Source organism: Pholis gunnellus (genome assembly GCF_910591455.1).
Source record: "Pholis gunnellus genome assembly, chromosome: 9".
In the NCBI taxonomy this organism is placed as follows: Eukaryota; Metazoa; Chordata; class Actinopteri; order Perciformes; family Pholidae; genus Pholis; species Pholis gunnellus.
Window position 1 is genome coordinate 805,564 of NC_136535.1, and position 21,902 is coordinate 827,465.

The following is a 21,902-nucleotide window of genomic DNA, read 5'->3' on the forward strand; positions in this document are numbered from 1 at the left end:
GACCGACATTGTAGTGTGACCGGGCCTAATGTTAGAAATAAGATACTATGGTTCATGTTTAATGGTGTGGTTATTATTAATATATTAGTACAATTAGCTGATGACCTTTGTTGACCTATGCAGCCCTCCATGCTTGTCACACAGCTGGTTTAAGACTAGTACGTTCAATGGCGCAACTACAGAGCATGAATAGTGATGAAATGCTCAAATGAAAAGTTAAGCTTAAAAACGGGCCCTGGCTGTGGGCGAATATATTGGGTTAAGAGTTGGGGGGGGGGGGGTTGGGGGAATTATCAGCATCGCGAGGATGTTTGATCTTCAGTTTCTCATTAAATACTAACAATAGTGTTCCTTGCGCACAATTTGTGCGTTTTGTGCTAGATTTCATTGAGTTTGTTAGTGATTGGTGCACGCTGTATCTGGGGCAGCTGGGGGCGCGCAGCAAACTACAAAATGTTGCGCGTTCAAGGGAGAGAAAAAAAAATTCGGAGTCTGCGCAGTTCCGTTGTTCTCGACACTCCGAACTTTCGGGAGAACCGACGGAGGAAGGAGGGGAGGGAGAGAACAACGCCATTTTTCCTGGTAATTATTTTCAGCGTTTTTTAACACCGCACACCGCAAAGAATTCTCGATAACAGACCGCGCGCGTGATTTATCGCAGCAATACGTTTAACAATGATAGCTACGATGACGAAAAAAAGAGCATAGCACCGGAGCAAGAGGACATCTCGTACTCGAGCTCGACTACCAATAGTTGTGTAACGTTTGCTGTTAGTCGGCGCACAAACAACACGCCGCGTTGTAGACGCGCGTTTGAATCCTCGATAAATCCACGTATCTTTTCCGAAACTCGCCGTGGATTCCCGTGTCACTGTTTTAACGTAACGCAGTGTGACGTTAGCGTACAGCGATGGCGGAATCGGCCAGGGCTGCTCCTTGTGTGAGCCGCCAGGCACGAGCAGCAGGGGGAGAGGCAGGCACGAGCTCAACAAAGACTGGAAGCTCACAGCTGATTAGCTCAGACGGACCACGTGGTCAGAGCAAACGATTTAAATCATCTCATATTAAGAAGTTCTTCTCAATAGTTATTGACTTGTTCATATCGTATACAGTGATTGACTTCATGTATTAACATTATACTGTCGTGTGAATGGCTAAGTTAGAGACGAATAAAAAGGAAAATGTTGAAAATAATACAACTAATGTTGCATTGATGTGAGAAGTTTGACTAGCCTAACAAGGTATTTTGGGTTCAAATTGATTTATTAGGTTGAAACCCATTGAGATGTACCATCTCAAAGGATTGAGAGAATATATACAAAATAGACAAGAAAAACAAAGACTAACAACTATTTCTTTCCTTCAATAACTATTTGAGTAGAGATAAAAAAACACTATAATTCAGACAAATGGCTTTGGCCCCTAAAGAAGAATAACAGAATGATTCAAACTTCCATTTAGGGTTAGACTGAGATTTGTCAGTCCATAGTATGTTGAGCTGATATTCCAATAGTGCTAACTAACACTACACCAACCTTCTATTTCTATTGGGAGGTTTGAAGAAGAGCTTTGCTAAAGCAACACGTTTCCTCTTAATTCCAGCTCGTTATAAGCTTTGTTATAAGTTTGTTTTACGCTTGGCAGTGAAAAGGACACCTATTTAGATGCTAGGCTTCTAGTTTCTGTTACCAGTGACTGCTGATTTCTTCTGTTCTTATTCAACTGTTGCTCAGAGGGACCTTTGTCTCTTTCAGTCGTCTGAACCATTGTACAGTGTTGTGTACTCCGGTAACTCAATGCAATGATGACTTTCTGCAAGCTACAATCATGAAACACCATTCAGACATACTGTATAGAACGGTCACAATTAAGTTAGACAAATCACAACTTTTTAACGGTAATGTTGTGTAGATATTTAAGGGCCTGTGTACAAGGGCTTTTGTGAAGACATTTTAATTTTTGAATTACATTTTTCCTCTAATTTATAGATGGAACGCTTCTCACCAAACAATACAACATTACTCATCTTTGGGTGTAATTCTAACTAAGGTATTTTTTACAATCCAACCAGCAGTGTAGGGACACTCCTGTGAAAACATTACTTTTGTTTCTTTGGGATTTTCAAATCACAGTATTTGTGTTGTTCCATGTTGTTTTCTACTCCAGCCTTGGCGTGTTTTTTCCCATTGTGGTGAATTGAGTTTTTTCACATTGTCGAGGTAAAGACCACCCAAACCGAGACCAGGTTGTGACTGAGACAGAGTCACGACCAAGAGTCCCACACTGCATGACTCGCCTACGATAAAATGTGGAACATGCTAAATCTAGAAAATGGAACAACTAATGCCAACAGTCAACATTTAAAAAGCATAAAAGCTGCAAATACCTGAGATGTATTGAAGCCCGGGGACTCGTTCAATTACAAGTATAAAATAAAGGAAGTCATTTTGAGGCACAGGAACCAGTTGTGTTCTGAATCGACCTTGAAATGAAACAAAAAGATCTCTTTGTCTAAAACAGAGTGAAATAATGCATTAGATGAGGAAGAGACTTCTTGAGATCTCGACCAATGTAGAAGACTCCAACTCTGGTGTTAGGATTAGATGTCGGGACTTTGGAGATGGTGCACAGAGTGTGTTACTGCTTCTAGTGGAGTATGAGGGCATAACTGTGACTCAGCTAAAAAGATATCAAGCAGTAAATCTGAATCTGTAATCTACATATGTAGGGCCCGTTTTCACCTTTAGTCATCAGTGGCACTCGTGTGAAAAGAGCAACGGTATAGTACTGTCTGAATTCATTTGTTTTACCGAGTCTGGAGAAATCCTTTTTGAGCTCATGACTTTTTGACCCCTTTAAATTATCTGAAGGATATCAAAGTGTGGTTAAACCAGTGCACCGGCTTCCTTTTCTCTACTTTTTGTTATTTAAAAGTTGTGCAATCTTGGCTCTGAGACATGCTTTTATTTATCTTGATAAAGAAAAATAAATAAATATTGCACTTGAATACTGTTTTATACTGCCACCAAGTGTCGGACAACATGACCCACAGGACAGAAACCACATTGTATTTGTTATTTAAATGTCCTGTGTTTATAGATGAAATTTTTAATTTCACTGGTAATCGTTCAGTTCAGTAAAAATTAATAATAAAGAAAGTAATGCGTTATTTATATTTCTTCATTTGGCAGATACTCGTCCAAAGCAACATTTGAGAAAAACAACACAAAAAGTGAAAGTACAGGCACAAACCTGTCATTTTCAGAGTGTCACCAAAAAGCATGTTAATAGTTTACTATTTTCTGACCATTTTTACTCCTAAAGTGCTATTTTTCTAGGTGGGCTGGCCTTTATACTTCCTTTCATTGTTGTAGTAATGTTAGCACGTTGTTGATCGGTATCTGCTATTGAGGGTATAACAGCGAGTGTCAAGTTTTACTGTATGTCACAATGTAAATCCTGGTGGGATGTTGCTTAGGGCTATCTGAAGTTACTGCTGTGTAGTGACTGTAGTGACTACTATCAGTCATTGCCCTCATCCCCTCACATTTCAATATTACACAGCATTCCTCAGCTAAGAAAAGACCCAGGCATGTCCTTCTTTTGTATAAATATATATAACGCTGTCACTCTGTGCACACAGTTGATGTCAGTTGTCACTGATGGAACATAATTCTTCTAATAATTGAGTTTTTAAAAAAGCTGCGTTTGGTCTATTTGAAACAGCATTTCAGTTTCTGATTACATTTTACTACATAATTGAAGGAACAGAAATAAATCCACTGAACGCTGTTGATCCAAGTAGTTGTACATTAAATATCCACTGTATTTTAACCTTTAAATGCCCAAACGCATTATTACCAGACTAGGTTGTGATCTAACAATGTCTACGTCTTTAATCGCTATATATATTTCTCTTCAAATATATTTTAAATCATCTTCAGGTGCTGGCCCTGTGTTTTGTCCCCGTCATGTAATGTAGGCTACAGTCAGATGTCACCCCTTTATCATCCGTTTAGGAAACGTAAGTCTGGTAAATGAATTAAAGAACAACACAGAATAAAATGAATTTGACTTATTTATTTAAAAGGGACCATGTACAGTTAAAATATAAATGTCACCATTCGATGCACTGTACCAGATTGTAGCTTAAGCTAATTTGCATCTGCAGTCCCTTGGCAGGTCCAACAAGTACTGCCTTCTGCAACAGGGCCCTGTTCATGTAGCTGACTCAGGCACAGGGTGCACTGAAGCAGCCAATGGAGAGAGGAGAGAAACTCACTCCACACCAAAAAGATTACACAGGTTTCTTTTAAAATCAAAATGAAAAGCTTTTTCCCCTTAATGCAACACAGAGCTATGCAATTGTCAAGCACATACATTGGATGGATTTCAGTAACTTGAATGTAGGCTACTTGAAGTGAGCGCTGTGCAGCTGTATTATCTTGGAAAATAGAAGAATCGGAACCGGGTCTCATTATCGGCAGATAAATGACTCGGACCGGGAGTAAAAATGCTTGATCGGGACATCCCTACTTAGTATAATATATTATTCTCATATATAATATATATTCATAGTAAAAAGCACTGCAGTAAAGTAATGATGGTGCCAAGTTTGGACAAGTGTATAGTAGAGTGAAACATTTGGTATATTGTGTGCTTGAGAATCAGAGCTCTTACTTCTGTTGACTTAAAGTTACTCAGTTCATCTTTTAACATTGTGTTTTCGTTCTCTTTCATTTCTCTCCTTCTCTTCCCTCAATCTCTCGCTCGCTGTCTCTCATTCGTTGCAGGCCCCGTGCAGTCAGACAGGTGTCTTCAGTCCAGACTCGCAGGTGGATTAGAACCAGACACACCTGTAATTTATAGTCGGCTACAAACTGAGTTGTAGTAGGCCGTCGGAGGAGGAGGAGGAGAAGGAGGAGGAGAAGGAGGAGGAGGAGGAGAAGAAGGAGGAGAAGAAGGAGGAGAAGGAGGAGAAGGTGGAGCCATGTCGGCCTCTTGGCGTGAGGACGATGAAGAGTTGAAGGCGGGAGGAGTGAGAGGAGGGCCGAGACTCAAACCCAGGTTCTCCTTCAATGAGGTGAAACTGCTGCTGGAGGCGGTGAAGAGGAACAGATACATCATCCTCCGTGAGTAGGAAGGAGTGTGAGTGTGAGTGTGAGTGTGAGTGTGAGTGTGAGTGTGAGTGTGAGTGTGAGTGTGAGTGTGAGTGTGAGTGTGAGTGTGAGGGCTTTAGGAAGGAGATTATCTTTACTCATTTGGTTTTGCTGGATCTTTGGGGTTGAGCTTGTAGAAGGTGCTTTACTCACAGTATACTAGTTATTACTAAGCTTAATATCATCGGCCTTGGATAAAAAAGGTGAGCTTTCCATGCAAGTGCGTATTATATTGTAGTACTCTCCATCCATTCTCATCTGCTTATCCAGGGTCAGTTCACAGGAGCAGCAGTGCTCAGCAGGGTATTCCAGACGTCTCCCAAACAAACTCTAAGGACATAATTCACCATAATCTGTTGTTCAACACATGCTTCACTCAGAGGCTAACACTTGCTTAGGAGCTTTTTCACAGAATATTCTACTACTCCCCCGGCTCCGTCATTTGTATTTGTATTTATTTTTCATTTTACATACAACGGGCCTAACACGCCGTCATAATTTCTGACCAAATGACTCTCAGTTAAAGCAGATTTATTATTTGCCTCTTTTACAAATTCATGTCTCGCAGCAATGCTTGAAAGCGTCAGCGAAATTGCTATGCTTTTATTGGCAGACTACAACTAAGGACTATTTGTTTATTGATTAGTTTCTGATTATTCGATTAAAGGTGCATGATATGGGTTTGGGAGCATTTCGATTGCCTCTCAACACAGTGACGCCTGCTATCAATGCTCTGGATGTAGTGTGGTGCCTCTTTAATCCTTTGGTTAACTAATAATAACCCTAACCTCTAATATTCATTTTCCACTTTTTTATTCAAGTAATGCAATACTATAATAGAATATGATAACTCAATAGCACAATACAAGACTATAATATCATTAAAAAGATAACATCATAAATGTATAGTATTGAATTCTAGTATTGCATGATATGTGTCAGTGTCTGAAGTTAAAATATTTGAGATTATCAATATTTGTGATATAAATATATATCAGATCCGTATAAAGACTCATTTTCTGCGTGCCTGGGAACGGGGGGAACTTAAACAGTGCGACTCCACGCATTCCATGCAAATCGACTTCTAATCTATTACGTCGCTCCAGCCCCAGTGTACACAATTGTGAGAGCATGTAAGATGTTTCATTGTATAGGACTGATGACGTCTCTCCCTGCAGGGAAGTTCAACCAAGGAGTCTCTGCTGAATCCAAGAAACAGACCTGGGCTGAAATCACCAATCAGATAAACAGCCTGGGAGAGAATCACAGAGAGGTTTGTTCTTGTGATCACTGTCTACTTTTAGTCATGTTAGTGGTAATTCACAGGCTATTCATTCCTTTTTTTTTACTATTTAGATTTAAGGTACATTCTTGGACATAATTTTGTTCTTTTTATAGATACAAAGATTTGTCTACTTGGAACAACTTGCATTTGTTAACGGGTTATGACTGATCCTTCCTTCTCGGATCCTTTTATTTGAATTATTTATTGAAGCCTTTTAAGGTAAAATAGTCCTTTTTTAATTTAATAGAGAAACAGCCCAAATTTGAAAAATAAGAGATTTGAAAAAAATGTTCTGTCCTGTTGACCATCTCACGACCCCTCAGATTTATCTTGTGAATCCTTAGGGGCCCCAGAGGATGAAGGATTAGCACTTCTAGTAGTGTTACTTTTCGGATGAATCAGTTTGTGTCGCAGTGACAAACTTTTTAAAGGAGGTTTAATTGTCTCACAGGTGCGTCAGATCATGAAGAAATGGGCGGACCTCAAATGTGATGGAAAGCGACGCGCCATAGCCCTCCGGGGCCCCAACGGCAGCAACACGCGGAAGAAGAACATGGGCCCCGTGGAGAGGATGGTAAACAAGATACTAATGATGAGTCCTCGAGGAGGTGAGGACATGCAGGCCGAGAGCGTGTGAAATCTAAATGGTATTTGTGGTGAATGTACTGTATGTGAAAGCCTCACTACATAGAATGAGGCATAAGACAGATTTTGATATTAAAAGTTTTCCATTGAAGTGTGTAGATGGCGATCGGTACGCCCCCAGTTTGTAGAGCTGCCATCTACTGTAGGTATTACCAAAGATGACTCATTACAAGCTCCGTCCATGGTTTGAAATTGTTCACACTTCCTGTCTGCTAAGTGGGCGATCATTGCGTCTTTGCCTCCCTCCTCGTTTGGAAGTGTTGTGAACGTCTTGTGGATGGATGAAAGCAGACTGGCTTATATTAGCGTAATGTATTTAGATTTTTCTTTGCTAACTTTAGGTATTTACACAGCTAACAGCCATGTCTAGCATTCAGGAAGTTTGTTACCTCGTGCGATCTAGAACGTTAGTTGTCAGATCTCACAAGAGTTTGTTGCTGAGACAGAGAAGTTAAATTTCTCCTGATTTGTGTTTGAAAACTTAGATTTTAGTGTCAGAATGTTTGGAAGGTAAGAGGCTTGTGAAAATAAATGAATAAATATTTACTTTGGTGACCATTGAGCAAAAGAATTGGTCATAATCTGTGTTCATGTTCACTTCTCCCATTAGAGTTAATTGACTCAGCAGCATAGAGAGGCTGATTCTTTTCTTATTGTGCGTTTGTGGTTCAACACTGCTGTGTTGAGGTTTTAACAGCATTGCTTGTTTGCTCCATGTACACCAGCTCAGTCAGAAGACACAGTATTTGAGCTCAATCAGGCTGTTGTTAGCTGATACAATCAATCAGTCTGCCTTTCTACCAGTCCTGCAGATCAAACCGGGACACGCTCAGATCAAACCGCTGTTTTGGTAAAAAAGAACACAAAGGTCTTACAAAAAAAACATATGACAGAATATGGAAATGGACAGGAGGGCAGAGATGCCTACATAACAGAAAAATCATTTATTTCAATTAAATGTTCCTAATGAATGAACTACTTTCCGCTTGTCGGTTGTCAGATGGCGACAGTGATCTGGAATTTGGCGAAGACGAAGACTTTTCAAAGTTTTATGGTAAAGGCCCACCCATCAACCCTCCCTCCTACTCCTACCTCAGCCTGACGGACAGTTCCCATTCTATACCTGGAGGAGCCCCCTACGACCTGTCTCCTCTCTCCTCACCAGAGAAGGAACCTGGTGGTGAGTACAGCTGGATAATAACAAATGCACAGTGACAGGCCAGGACATTGTTCTTGTGTCCACTGATGTAAAAAGATATCTTAACATCATGTACCAAAGTGGCTGCTAGAGTGAGTCACTGCCTTTAATGTTTGTCGTGCCTTAAAGGGATAGTACAGATTTTTTGAAGTGGGGTTGTATGAGGTAATTATCCATAGTCAGCATATTAAATAGTAGATGGCGGTTGGGACGCCCCCAGTTTAGAGAAACAGACAGGAGGGAATGTCTGGTGTATCCGAACTAACCCTTTAAAACACAGAAGTCACAAAGTAATACAAACTAACCGATCGAGACAATGGTAGAACTCCTGTGTTCTGCAAGATCAAATGTCAAAGGAGTGTTGTAGATAACTGCTTCAGTTCTCTCTCAGTGTGGGAGCCATTGGTTATGTCTGTGTATTCTATGTGTAGCACCCCTTCACTCTATAGAGAGTAGACCTAGGTGACCCTACACTGGAGGGATGGGGTGTTTGAGTTCAGTACCTTAAGGTAGCTACCTCCAAGGTTTACCTGATTCGGGGGATATTTAAATTACCCTCTGAATAAACAAATAAACTGTTAAACTTAGCATTAAATTAAATAACTGACCACAGACAACTTTCTGGGGATGAAAAGGAAATAAAAGTTTAGTGAGTGTTTTTTTTAAATGTTCAAATAATATTAACCCTTTTGGGGAACAGGGAACAAAACAACAATAACACACTACAGCAGACTCAGTGTATAAACACAATGCTTAACTCTAAACCAATGGGCTCACTCACTCGTGAAAATAATAAACGTTGCAGGCCTGTAAGCTCGGTGCGCTGCTGACTCCCGCGTCCTGATCCTCAGCCGAGCAAAATCCATGAAAGTCTAAAACCTCAACAGTTCAGTCTTGGAGGGAAAACAAAAAACAGTTTTGTAGTCCAAAATTGAAAAAACGCATTCACAAACGGAGGTAACGGCAACAGCGGTGAAGTCCTCGTCGAAAAAAACACCAACCGTCCGTCCTCAGATCCAGCGACTCAAACACTTTAACTTTAAACGGAACAACTTTTCACAAAAACCCTCAAAATCTGCTGATATAAAACAATCAATGTGCCAACTGTCCACAGTTTTGTTCTCGTAAGAACTAAACATTCAAAAACAAACTAACTACCCTCCCATTACTCTGGCGTTCTTTATCTATTCACTTCTCTTCTCTCTCCTCCTTCCTTCGTGGTTCTCTTTTCTTCCCGCTTCTTTCTTAACCCCGCCCTCTCCTTTACCTACAACCAATCAAAACACATTGAGCACACCGTTAATATTGTTTTAAGTTGTTTTCTTCAAAACCTAACTTATTAACCCCAGGGCTACATATGTTTGAATTAGGAGCCTATCTCAGGTTGACCACGGGTGGCAGGTAGTTTATATATGGGGCACAGGTGCAACTGACAGAGGTGATGATGCATGGGTGACGGGGAGATTGCACGGTTTTTACCGAAAAACCAGACACACCAGAGGGAGATCAGGGCCCTATTCCTCGTACGTGGCTAACTGAGTTAGCCGGATAATTTCCAGGATGAGATTACATAAGTGAGGCTTTTCGGTTCCTCGAAGCACGTTTGGAAAAATCACCATAGCAACACATCCATAAGCCTGAACCTGCTCCAGAGCAGGCTTGAGCTAGATCCGCTGGATAAGCTGCCACTCCCCCGGAAACAAGTGTCAGCTCCCTTCCTCAGAGATCCATCGATGAGGAAGCGATATTAGTCATATTAGCGTTTTATAGGGAGAGAGTTCTTCGAGATCGCCAAGATCCGTTATCACATCATGATGACTTCCTGTACGAGCGCTAGCGATTCGAGCCGTACATTGAACACCACACGCCATCTACTGTCTCACGGACTGTATCACAGCCTCGCGCTTTTTTGCGAGTGGTTCATGTTTGTACAGTGTCGGTGACGCGGAGAACATCAGGAAAGCCGCTGCATGCCGTGCTGTTCATAAAGTTTATTTAGCGCTTAAGAAACTTATGGATGTGTTCATTACATCACCATGGCACATGTTGTATTGACTCACCATTCTGAATAATGTGTGTGTGCTTAGTGTTTACTTGCTCCCGTGTCCTCTTGATGGCTGGTTGAACTACATGATGGTTGAAAGCACTCATAATGATATGACAGTATTATTAGTACACCATAGATATCATTGTTGTAGAACATGATTAAGGTGGACTCATGATAAGAATAGAGAGAATCACACACAATTTATTTTCACTGCTTATTATGAATAATACATACATACTGATCCGCCCATAAACAGATTCACACACACATATTCAAACTCCTATTCTATATGGTAATCTACACATACATGTATATACACACATATATATACATGATACATAAGCGCATACAGTACATATATCCTCATAAGTATCTATTAATTCGTATCAATTAGATACTCTTTGGGCTTGTTTTTATCTACTTATTCTGAAAGAGTTGAGATAATTATTTTCGCTATAGATCTCATTGGATGATGCATTCCATTAAGCCTACTGCCAGCAGCACATTTAAAGAGATATCATCTGATTGATTGAGGTGATGAGGCACTTAAAATTAACTGATACATTTTCCCAACACTTGCGCATTTAACGAAGTCTGCGATATGTCGCCATGCTTCTTGTCTAGCCCTCGCAGCGTTAGATTTCGCCATGATCATGGTCTTGAATTCTTCGTATGCGTTCATGATCATCTCCTGCTCGTCAGTGGAGATAAAAGAGGCTCTTTCTTTGAGTTTATTTGCCGTTGTACTGTTAGAAAATCATGGTTTCGGTGATCGACGCTTCCCCCTTTTGAAGTAGGACGGACACGCGCAACGATCCTGTTGTCTGACATCTGGTTCAAATTAACGAGATTGTTTGAGCGGATCAGCCTTTGAGGAACCGAGATAGCCTGATGTCAATCATCGAGTTAATTTAAGCTGGATAATAGGACATTTGATCGACTTAGTTCAACCACGTACGAGGAATAGGGCCCTGGAAGCTAAGTGATATCAAGTTGTATTGTCAATTGTGAACTCTAATTAAACGGGAACTTCACCCAAAGATACGAAAAGCCTGGAATCTTTATGTCGAAGCGAGTAAGAAAACACGATCTTCTTCCGCACCCAGCCGAGTGGCTAGTTACAGGAATCAGTCACTACAGTCAGTAAGGGCTGTCTGACGGCACGGTACAGGGGAGAAAGATTCAATAGATAGCGTGGACTACTCGGATACAGACTTACAAAATACATGTTGTTGCTCCCTCTGTTAGCAGCAGTACATTACTTTGCTTACTTGCTGCTTCTCCTGTATGTTTCTCCAAACTGTGGGCGTGCCGACATTCATCTACTGTAGGTAGAACACGCTGACTATGGATCAGTACCTCACACAACCCCAACTAACCCTTTAAACGGCCACACGGTGCACACTTCACTCGTACACATTTATCTGACGTGTGACGGGTGATTTGTGCATTTTTAACCCTTTTTTCTGAGCGTCACAGTAGGAAGGAGAACGGGACAATCTCAGGCAGTGGAAAAAATATCTATATTTTTCAAGACAAGAAAAGAAAACTTTTGCTCTTTTGAACTACAAGACACAGACGGGCTCTAATCTAGTCGTGATTTACAAACTGGACAACACCTCAGTGACGACAGTGGGAATAAACATGGGGGGCGAGGACAGCAGTTTGATTTAATGCATGTTGAATTTCTTTTCTACTAAATTGCATTTAAGTTTTGAGGTGTTCTCACCTTTTCTAACTACTGCTTGACGATGTTTTGCAGGCGATACTTTCCACTCCTCCTCTGATTTTGACCTGGCTGACGATGGAGGTAAGACTGTAGTTTAATACAGCTGGTGTTTTCAGTGGTGGTGGTGGTGGGAAATAATGTTACTAATCTAAATCAGTGTACCCCGAAATAATTTACAAAAGGCCCCAAAAGCTTTTAAACGCATTACATTACATTGCAGATTCTGATTGAACTTTTTACGATATATACAATTCATTATTATTCATTTAACTATACAGCATTCTAGCATGTAATTTGTGTCTGTTTTTGCCTACTAATTTCTAACACTATTTGAGTTGCAATGTCAGAGTGCACGAGTCCTGTGTGGGCTATCCGCTTGTGCTCGTTGGGCTTTATGGAAGTGAACCGCTGCAGACGAGACGTTCGAGCCCATAGAGCCTTGAAGCTCCGCCCCCGCCACTACGCAGAGCGCTGTGTGCTTATTTATTTCTCGTTTATTAGTATTGAGCGGGACTCGTGTCCAATTAGCACCAGGTTTGAAAAATCACCCCAGTTACACCCAAGTGTGAAGTAGATCGGACCGAAATTCTGCTTAATAGTTAGTTACTATACTATGACTTTTTTTTGACATACTATAATACGCATACTTCAGTAGTTTCTTGTGAAAAAGCGAAAACAAATACATGTTTTAGTTTTGATCGAGTTGCAAGTGTTGTAAAATGGACTGCCGTGTTTCCTTGTCCCTCTGTGATCTACCAGATGGTACCGTGGACTATGAAGAAAACGACGACTCCATGTTCTCCTCCTACCCTTCCTCACTTCCCCCACCCTCCTCAACCTCCCTGGACCCCCTGCCTGACAACGCCCTGCTGAGGATGAAACCAGTCCACACCTACTCCCGGAACAACAGTCAGAACCACACCTCCCCCAGACCCTCCTCCTCTGTGGCAGCCACCTCCTCGGTTTTCCCTTCCGCGTCTGATTCGGACGCCGCCTCGTCCTCTGCTGCCCCTCCCCCGTCACAGTCCCCACCAAGCTCCAACACGACTGCCTCCTCCCTCCCTGCTCCTTCCTCATCCTCCACATCTGTCGCAGCCAATACCTGTACCCCTCACCCTGCGCCCCCCTCTTCCTCCATCCAACCCGCCCCTGGTGCTCCCGCTCTCACCGCTGCTGTATCTTCCTCCTCTGCTGCTTCTGCTGCTTCTACTGCAACCTTGTCTTCCAACCCTCACGGACCTTCCCCCTCCTCCTCGGCCCTCCCACCCAACCGCCCCTCCACCTCAGGCTCCAACCTGTCCGACCCTCTCCCGTCCGGAGCGTCCTCCCGCAGGGCCCACGACCATGTGGCGCAGATGGCCTCTCAGGGCCTCCAGCAGCAGCGGGCCAGCAGGATGCTCCTGACCTCGGTGTCTCAGTCTCTGGAGATCTTGGCTCAGTCCGTCCAGCTGCTGGTGGAGAGCCAGCAGGAGTTTGTGCAGGAGTCTCTGCTGCTGCAGAGGGAGACGGTGGACATTCTGAGGGATTTCTCCAACACGGCGCTGACCATGCTGAGAGACAAATCCAACAGCGGACAACTGGCGACACATCATCACCATCCCACTGCGCACTTCTGAAAAATGGAGATGGACAAATTAGTAGGTTTTCAAATCAATCAATGGCATGAAACCACAAGCCAAGTGCGGGTGAGTTTTGGCAGTGGGAGCAGATTTCTTGTGATTTAAACATCCATCTTGTTGGTAAGGTCTTGGAAGAGACAGCTGATTTGACATTCGGCTGCCGGACCGAAACACTCTCCTGGAAACGGGGTGAAATGTTGCGCCAGAGGCACGGACAAGTGGAGGTGTTCATGTTTATTCATGTGCCTGAATCTCGTTTGTTTCCTCTACTGATGGTTTGGCGCAGGCTCGTGTGTTTTTCACACTGTAACAAGCATTTTAAAGGAGGTGTTTTGAGCTGCTTAACCCCCCCCCCCCTTAGGGATTTCCACACAAACGGAGATCTACTGAGTGTATTTTGTACTTGTTGAGTGCACTGGGACACTTGGTTTAACCTGCTCACTGACAGAGGAAATTAACAAAGTAACTGTAATATTTGACTGTTGGAATCTCAACTGGAGTAACAGCTGGTTTGGTGTTGTGCTCAAGGGCAGTGCGGCAGGAGCTGTTGAGACAGAGAAGCAAGCTGATGTTGTCCTTATCACAACCACATCCTGTTATGAAGGACAACAGGAGCAAGCAACAACTACTTTGACAAATGTTATAATAAATCATTTTAACACAATTGATGTTTTGGTAATATTTCCGGCTGTTAACAGCTTTCACATGGCATACATGACAAAACAAGTCTATCATGCAGTGGAGGAAGGACCGCATGTTTAAATTGTTTGGTGTTTAAAATTATTAATGGAAATTTCAAGGTGGGACTTTACTACCAACCACATGTTGTAGAATTGTTTTGCCGTTGCCAGTTAGTCATTCATTGCTCTGACTGGGTAAACCGGTGAACTTTAAGACTAGCCAGCCACCACAAAGCAAGGTTCATTAAATAACGTAGATTTAATGTAGAATACGCTCAAGCTAACTCCTGCAGAAAATTGTCTGACCCCACAATCCTTAACCCGACACCCTGGCAAGCACCACATTTCTGTTGTTTCATGAGCACTTCTGGAAATACATGGAAGACTTCAATGTCTGAAGAGCAGTTTATGAAAGATACTGGTGTTATTTACACACACCTGTGCTTTTGTGTTTTGGACGCCAATACACAACCATAAGATTCAATGAGGACTGTCTGAAGAAACATGTTAGTATTCTGGAAGTTCTGCTGCCCACAATAGAGGACGTGTTCTCTGTCCAGCTCACAGCATTGTGTTGTGAACATGCAGCTCTCTGACTGTCTGCTGTAACACCAGGCTGTGTGATGTTTCCAACAACCAAACCCTGAGAATAAAAACATTAGTATTAGTATTATTATTAAAAGAAGAAAAACCTGCTTGGAGAGTATTTCTCTAGATTTTGGGCCGTTTTATAGAAATGCAAGTTAAAGTGTAAGTCTGGTGATATTCTCTATTTGTCGATAAATCACCGAACAAAAAGACCCAAAGCAACAGTGAACCGATCTACTAAATGAGATTTGTTGACTGAATTAATCGGGTATGTAAACATTGGAGTGGCTTCTTAGTAATGCACCCAGCAGTTGATTTTGACACACTTAAGTTTTGGCAATATCCTTATTTCCTCGACATGTCAAGATGCAGCAACAAACACATGCAAATGTCACACACCTACCATCAATGCCAGAGCTCATTGGTGATATATGAATATAGTATATTACAGTGGAGTCCACATTTTATTACCGAAGTTGTTTATTTCATTCGACAGATGCCTCGTAAGATCCATCCAGACAAGGGATCCAAAGAGGAGAAGAATGCTTCCAGGAAGCAGCTGGCGGTCAGTCCAAAGGGTCTGTTCCTGATAACCAAATGACAGACTATGAATGGAGCCGTAAAAAGAAACACTGTTCAGCAGAGAAAACACTGGAGTCCAATCTCCGTCCTTTCACATGCACAGTAACTCATGTCACTCTCAGAGACGTTTCTAAGCCCACTGAACCAGATGCAGACACAAAATCCTAAACATATTCTAAGAATATAGTGGGTTCTTTATTAAGTTACTTCCTGGTAGTGTTATGGATGTATCGGTATGAGGCTACTGATTCTGTAGAGAGAGATATTGCAGTGAGCTCGTCAGACATAAATGAGAAGCACAGCTGGTCCCTTGTCAGGTCTCAGGAGAATCAACATGCTGTCAGGCTGCGAGCTCACTGGGATGTCTAACCTGTGCTACTGTCAAACATCCAGTGGATCCACTGCTTTGAAGAAATGATTTATCCAGTTTTTTTAGGCATCTGCTGCACCGGGAGGACTTTTAATTTGACCACGATGGACTGCTGTAGACTGTACCTGGATTGAAGCACAATTTATTTGTCACAAGTGGCCAACTAATGGAAGTCGGCAGCACCGGGGGACTTCACCTTGTTCAGTGTGGTTTTGGGTTTTGTTTTCATGACTCATTACATTATCAGTAGACTGTAAAGAGATTAGAGAGAGAGTCTTAACCTTAGTATCTTCTGTCAATTTGTCAGAATAACAACTGATTGTAAGGATTACGGGAACTCAAAAGCACGACACACACAGAGTACAAGTACAGTTTGGTTTACTAGTGTTCAAGCAGGGTCAAACCGGGAGGTCAGTCAATAAGGCAAACAAATCCAACAAGGGGCAGGCAGAGAATCCAGGCAGGCAGGCAGGGTCTGAACAGGCCGAGCACGAATAGTAACGAGGATAACGCTGGAGAGCTCGGCAGTAACACACAAGACAATCTGGCCGGGATCAAGTGCTAGTGAACGGACCTAAACAGTGAGGGACTAATGAGGGAATGAGCTGCAGGTGAGATGGGCGTGGAGGACCAGGTGAGGGGAATGAGTGATGATGACAGGGTGAGAATAGCAAGACCTGAAACGACAGCAGAGTTAGAGAAACAGACAGGATGAAAAGAATCTCAGATGAAATGGAATTTGTGACACTGATGGTGTTGCTCAACACATGAATTCAGATAAGTATCACTCCGCACATCTTCCTGTTAAGTATTTCTATTAAGTATGAATATTAAGTGTTATTTGAATTTACTTTTTTCAACAAACCGATCTATTGCTCCAATATAAAGTATTTCATGCCCTGAGAGAACAGCTTTGTGATGCCCGATCAGGACATAGATCTTAAAAAACAAAAAGCAGAAATCCCTCAGAGGGCTGGACTTGGCTCAGAGACATCAAACGAAGAAGACACAGGGACCGACACATTGAGTGGACAGTTGTTACGTAGGACTCTGGTTTAATGACGGACGTTTGAAACCCTTCATAGGTGAGCCTGAGAGAAGCTGTGCGCTTTCAGGATGTTTGTCTACTTGGTTCTTGACCTCACTCATTTCTAAACCGTAGCTACGGCCCTGTTTCGAATAGTTATGGCACAGTAAGACATAAGTATTTGGGCTGACATTTGACTTACTATGACTTTAACTATAACTGCATGTAAACCCCAATAAAACATCAAGTTAATCTTGTAGAGTTGCTGTAATGTCACTGTGCTGTGTTAACATATTTTGTCCCTAGATCATTGGTGTAAACACAGTCACACACAAATAATAGTTTGGGATCGCTTCAGCTAGAAATACAAGTTGTTGCAATGTAAAAGCCCCAAATAATTAAACAATTATTCATTAATGTTGTAATAAGATTGAATTCTTAAATCGTATGTGGAAAAATAAGACACTATTACTAACAATTTATAACACTTATATAATAACATCAACAACAGCAACGTTAGTTATAATAATAATAAATAATGATTGTAATAATAATAATATTCACCTGACAAAGTAAGCTATTTAGTGTCTTACTATTTCACTTTTAATAAAACTATTAAACAGCAAGGCATTTAATGTATTTTGACCCTGTTAAAATATTCAGAGATATGAGAATAAATAATAATAAAATATATTTTAAAACAATTACAGAAGGATAACTTAGTAAATATAATACATATGAATATATAAAGCACTGTATATTCCTACAGTCCGTCAAGCTCCTGAAGTTTGCGGATGACACCACCCTCATTGGACTCATCTCTGGCGGGATGAGTCCACCTACAGGTGGGAGACTGACCATCTGGTGACCTGGTGCGGTCTGAACAACCTAGAGCTCAACGCTCTAAAGACAGTGGAGATGGTTGTGGATTTTCAAATCTGCCCCTATCACCCTGTGTGACTCCCCCGTCGACGCTGTGGAGTCCTTCCGCTTCCTGGGCTCCATCATATCCCAGGACCTCAAGTCAGCTCCATCACCATGGACTCAGCAGAGGATGTTCAACCTGCCAAAGACAATGATGGTGCGCTTCTTCACTACCATCGTTGAGTCCATCCTCAGCTCCTCCATCCGTGTCATTCACTCTGCCGAGAGGGTGACTGGCTGCAATATGCTGTCCTTCCACGACATATTTGCTTCCAGGACTCTGAAGCTGCAAAGAAAGATTGTAGCCGACCCCTCTCAATCCTGGACACAAACTGTTCAAGTCCCTTCCCTCTGGCAGGAGGCTGCTGTCCATCAGGACCAAGACCTCACACAACAAATACAGATTCTTACCATCTGCTGTTGGGTTCATCAATAAGGCCCGGGACCCCCACTGACTCAGACACTACATCCCCAGGACAATTTCTTACTTTTGCACATCTTTTCTCTTTTAATATATACTTAATAATATACTTGTTTTAACATACTTTTGTTTGTTTACCATATTATTGTAAATGTTCGGTTTTTCTATTTTAAATGATGTCATACTATTGCACTGTTTTACTGTTGCACCAATCACCAAGTTAAATTCCTTGTATGTGTAACGTACTTGGCATAAACTTCTATTCTGAATCTGATTCTGATTAGAGCCTGAGCTTACATAACATACAGCTGCTGATCCGTAACAGACACTCCCAAAGTCGAATCTGGATCTTATTAAGAACACTTAAATATAAATGAGAGATACAAAATAGAAAGTTATGAATGTAAACACGGTTCTGTGAATCCTGGGTGCTTAACACTGGATATCTTCCGTCTCCGCAAAGTTGGGCCATGAACAAGAGAACAAATGTGATTTGATGGGAGATTAATAGGAATCCTTGTTTTTTTCCTCTCGTCTCTCTTACCTGGTACAGCAGCTGATGCAACACCGGCTGCAGCTGCTGTTGGAATTGTCTTTCTCTGCCCACCTCTGAACTGAGAAATGACAACGAGTGAGGTGGCTTTTTAGAGCAAAGCCCAAAATCAACCGGATAGCGCCCTCTTGTGTTATTTTATATGCATTAAATATTCAAAGACAATCATTTACAACAATAGCACAATTTTTTTAAGAGCCGGCAGAAGAAGTCCTGACCTCTCTTCTTTTTCTTTGTGTCGTCTTCTGACACTGTAACAATAACCACTGGTTCAAGAGGAGGTGAAGCTGGAACAGCGGCAGAAGCTGGCTCGCTGGTGAGTTTGGCCCATCCTCAAGGATTGGCTTTTAATGTACATCCTTCCAGCCCTGGACATCGCTACTGCAAGGAGTTTCAGTATGGGATGTCGGAGGAGGTGGTGAAAGGGACACCTTAGCAGAGTTTCTCTCTGGACTGGAAGTTGGCTGATTTCTTTCATCCAGGCAGGTGATCAAGCCGTCCTGGACTGCAGCAATAATTCCAGGTTCAGAAGGCGATGGACTCATAGCAGAGTCTAGGTCTTTGGTGGGTTCTGAGTGAATCTCCAAGCAAGGTTTGTCATTTACATTCTCCCTGTCATGAACATCAATAATAGATGGAGGTTCAGCAGGGGGTGTCGGAGAAACTGGTGGAGGTGCCAGAGTGTGTCTCTGGACTGGGTGTTAGCAGCTCCTCAGTTCCAGCCAGGTTCAAATCTTCCTCGACTAGAGTGGTCACAGGAGGTTCAACAGCAGGGGTCAGATGTCACTCAGCAGCACTGGTGCGAAGCTCTTGACCCTGTGCACCAAGATACCGTGTGGGTGCGCCTGTGTGATCTTTGTTAGGATAGACAGGACCATGTCATCCCTGATGGAGTGGGAGAAGGTGGCCTGATGCTTCACACTGGGGAGAGTTTCGGAGACTTTATCCAAAACAGCCTTTGACATTTTGCTGAGTTTGGGGGAACGCATATTTAAGAGGGGACGAGGTGAAAACACCCAGAAGCCCTGCAGGACTCTGGGAACAACTTCTAACACCTCTTCTGGACTGAGTTCTTTGGAGCAGGGAGCGTCCTGCACCTTCTTTCTCAGGATCTTGGCGTAGTCTTTTGCCATGCTGATGCAATGACAATCATTTATTCATTATTTCAAGGAATACAAATAACAACAACAAACGAATATAAATTCGAAGCTGCACAGTACAGTGGGAAAACAATACAATCATTATGTCATAGGTGTACAGAAATACATAAATATATATCTATATAAGTTTGAAATGGTTCACATAAACCAGGGGTCGGCAGCCTTCACTCTCCAAAGAGACATTTTGATCTATTTTACACCAAATAAAATTTGTCTGGAGCCGCAAAAATGATTTGATGTCACAGTTTATAAAGTTGTATATATAGTTATAATATATATACAAAAACTATAGTTTGTTGTATTTGTGAAATTATAGAACAAGAATAAAGACACTTGTTGACATTTTATTGCTATTTTACTTGTTATAATAATATCAAATTCTTCTGAAGAGGAGACTTTGCTGCAGCAGTTGAGGAATCGCTCTTTGTCGCTCATCTCCATCATGATACTTTCAGCTAATGCTGTGTGTTTGTTCTAGAAGCGTCTTTCAACATTACATATTTTGTTGTTTGCAAAGTTCTCGCCACATATCAAGCATACAGGTAAGCCAGCATCGTTGGCAATGAAAGCAAATGAATACGTCCACGCAGAATTAAACTCTCTATTTTCCTCCGTGACTTTTCTGTTTTTGGATTTATCCATTGATAGTTTACCGAGGGGGGCGGTCTGCAAATCATGATCAGCCACCTGCAGGGAAAGGCGCTAGACAGCGAAGTAAGCTGCAAATGGTGGATCGCGTCGTGCGGCCGTTTTTGAATATATTACTATTTTGCTCGACAGAGTTTGAATCCAGGTTGATGCGATCTTTCATAAATATATTTTCTTCAATGTATTTCTTCATACGTGGCTGTGGTGTAGTGCTCACTTATACAATCGTAATCCCCGCAAAATATATGAGATGTGGCTTTTAGATCTCCAGCAATATGTTTGTGAATGTTTGACAAATCTGACAACAGAGGCAGAAAACAGCTGCTGCTGTTACGCGAACACACACGCACGGAAGGAAACCAGTAGGTTTGAAAACCAGTAGGACGTAACACCGCCACCCACTGCATGCCCAGTGTACGTGAATAGTCACGTGATATTCGTTTTCAGGCGTTTAAGTCTGGACGGAGATCATCTCGAAAACGATGCTTAAACGCCGTGTGGACGGAGGACTCAGGGAGCCGCAACAGAGGGGCCGAAGAGCCGCATGTGGCTCCGGAGCCGCGGGTTGCCGACCCCTGACATAAACCATGTATCTGTATCAACCATACGCTGCTTAAACCTTTTTGATTTTGGCGTCTTAAGGGGTGTGATATACATGTGTGATGCATCTAGAGAACGGCTAGTCTTGGGCCATGTCCACACTACTACGTTTACATTTGAAAATGCATACGTTGTTTTACGTTTACACTGTGCGTCCACACTACGCCGGCGTTTTCGAGCACCGAAAATGGAGGAGTTTGAAAACGCTCCCGAGGACAATAATACTGTATCATTAGGATAAATCTACAGTATTATCAGAGTCAACATTTTCATGTGAATTGCCTGACTCATTGATAAGTGTGTACCAATGTTGTATAGACTGAATGAGTAGTATAACCTGTGGTTTTCATCATACAGTCCTTAAAGTATAAGATATAAAACACAATATCATGGTATGGTAAACTGTCAGGACAAGTAAATCTCAACAACTATCAGGTGGATTGCTATGGAATTAGCCACTGTTAGGAACGAAAATGGAGCGTGTTTGGTTATTAGGGAATCAATGGAGTTAGTAACATCAATAAGTTCATTAGCAATTACTAATAATAATGGGGCACCACCCTGTGAAAAGGGACCGATAACCAAACTATATATTGAGTCTCATAAATTAGTGTCCACTCAGAATGTCCACAGTCAAAGTACTGTTCTACACTCAGAGCGAACAGTG

At 42.0% G+C, this 21,902-nt stretch overlaps 1 protein-coding gene across 1 annotated transcript; it reads left to right on the top strand.

Annotated features, from left to right (window-relative positions):
- The first annotated feature begins 525 nt into the window (after positions 1 to 525).
- LOC306701251 (uncharacterized protein) lies at positions 526 to 14,336 on the top strand. The gene is made up of 7 exons (XM_079166509.1): positions 526 to 582; positions 4,794 to 5,132; positions 6,338 to 6,432; positions 6,896 to 7,052; positions 8,090 to 8,269; positions 12,097 to 12,144; positions 12,823 to 14,336. The coding sequence occupies exons 2-7, from the start codon at positions 4,991 to 4,993 to the stop codon at positions 13,677 to 13,679; spliced, it is 1,479 nt and encodes a 492-aa protein (XP_079022635.1). The 5' UTR covers positions 526 to 582; positions 4,794 to 4,990; the 3' UTR covers positions 13,680 to 14,336.
- Positions 14,337 to 21,902: the final 7,566 nt, after the last annotated feature.

What these genes read in the sequence shown, in the direction of transcription:
- LOC306701251 (XM_079166509.1), top strand. Translation starts at nt 4,991, where the DNA reads ATGTCGGCCTCTTGGCGTGAGGACGATGAAGAGTTGAAGGCGGGAGGA. An exon ending in GAACAGATACATCATCCTCC is followed by an intron (nt 5,133 to 6,337) that starts GTGAGTAGGAAG and finishes CTCTCCCTGCAG; the next exon opens with GGAAGTTCAACCAAGGAGTC. An exon ending in TGGGAGAGAATCACAGAGAG is followed by an intron (nt 6,433 to 6,895) that starts GTTTGTTCTTGT and finishes ATTGTCTCACAG; the next exon opens with GTGCGTCAGATCATGAAGAA.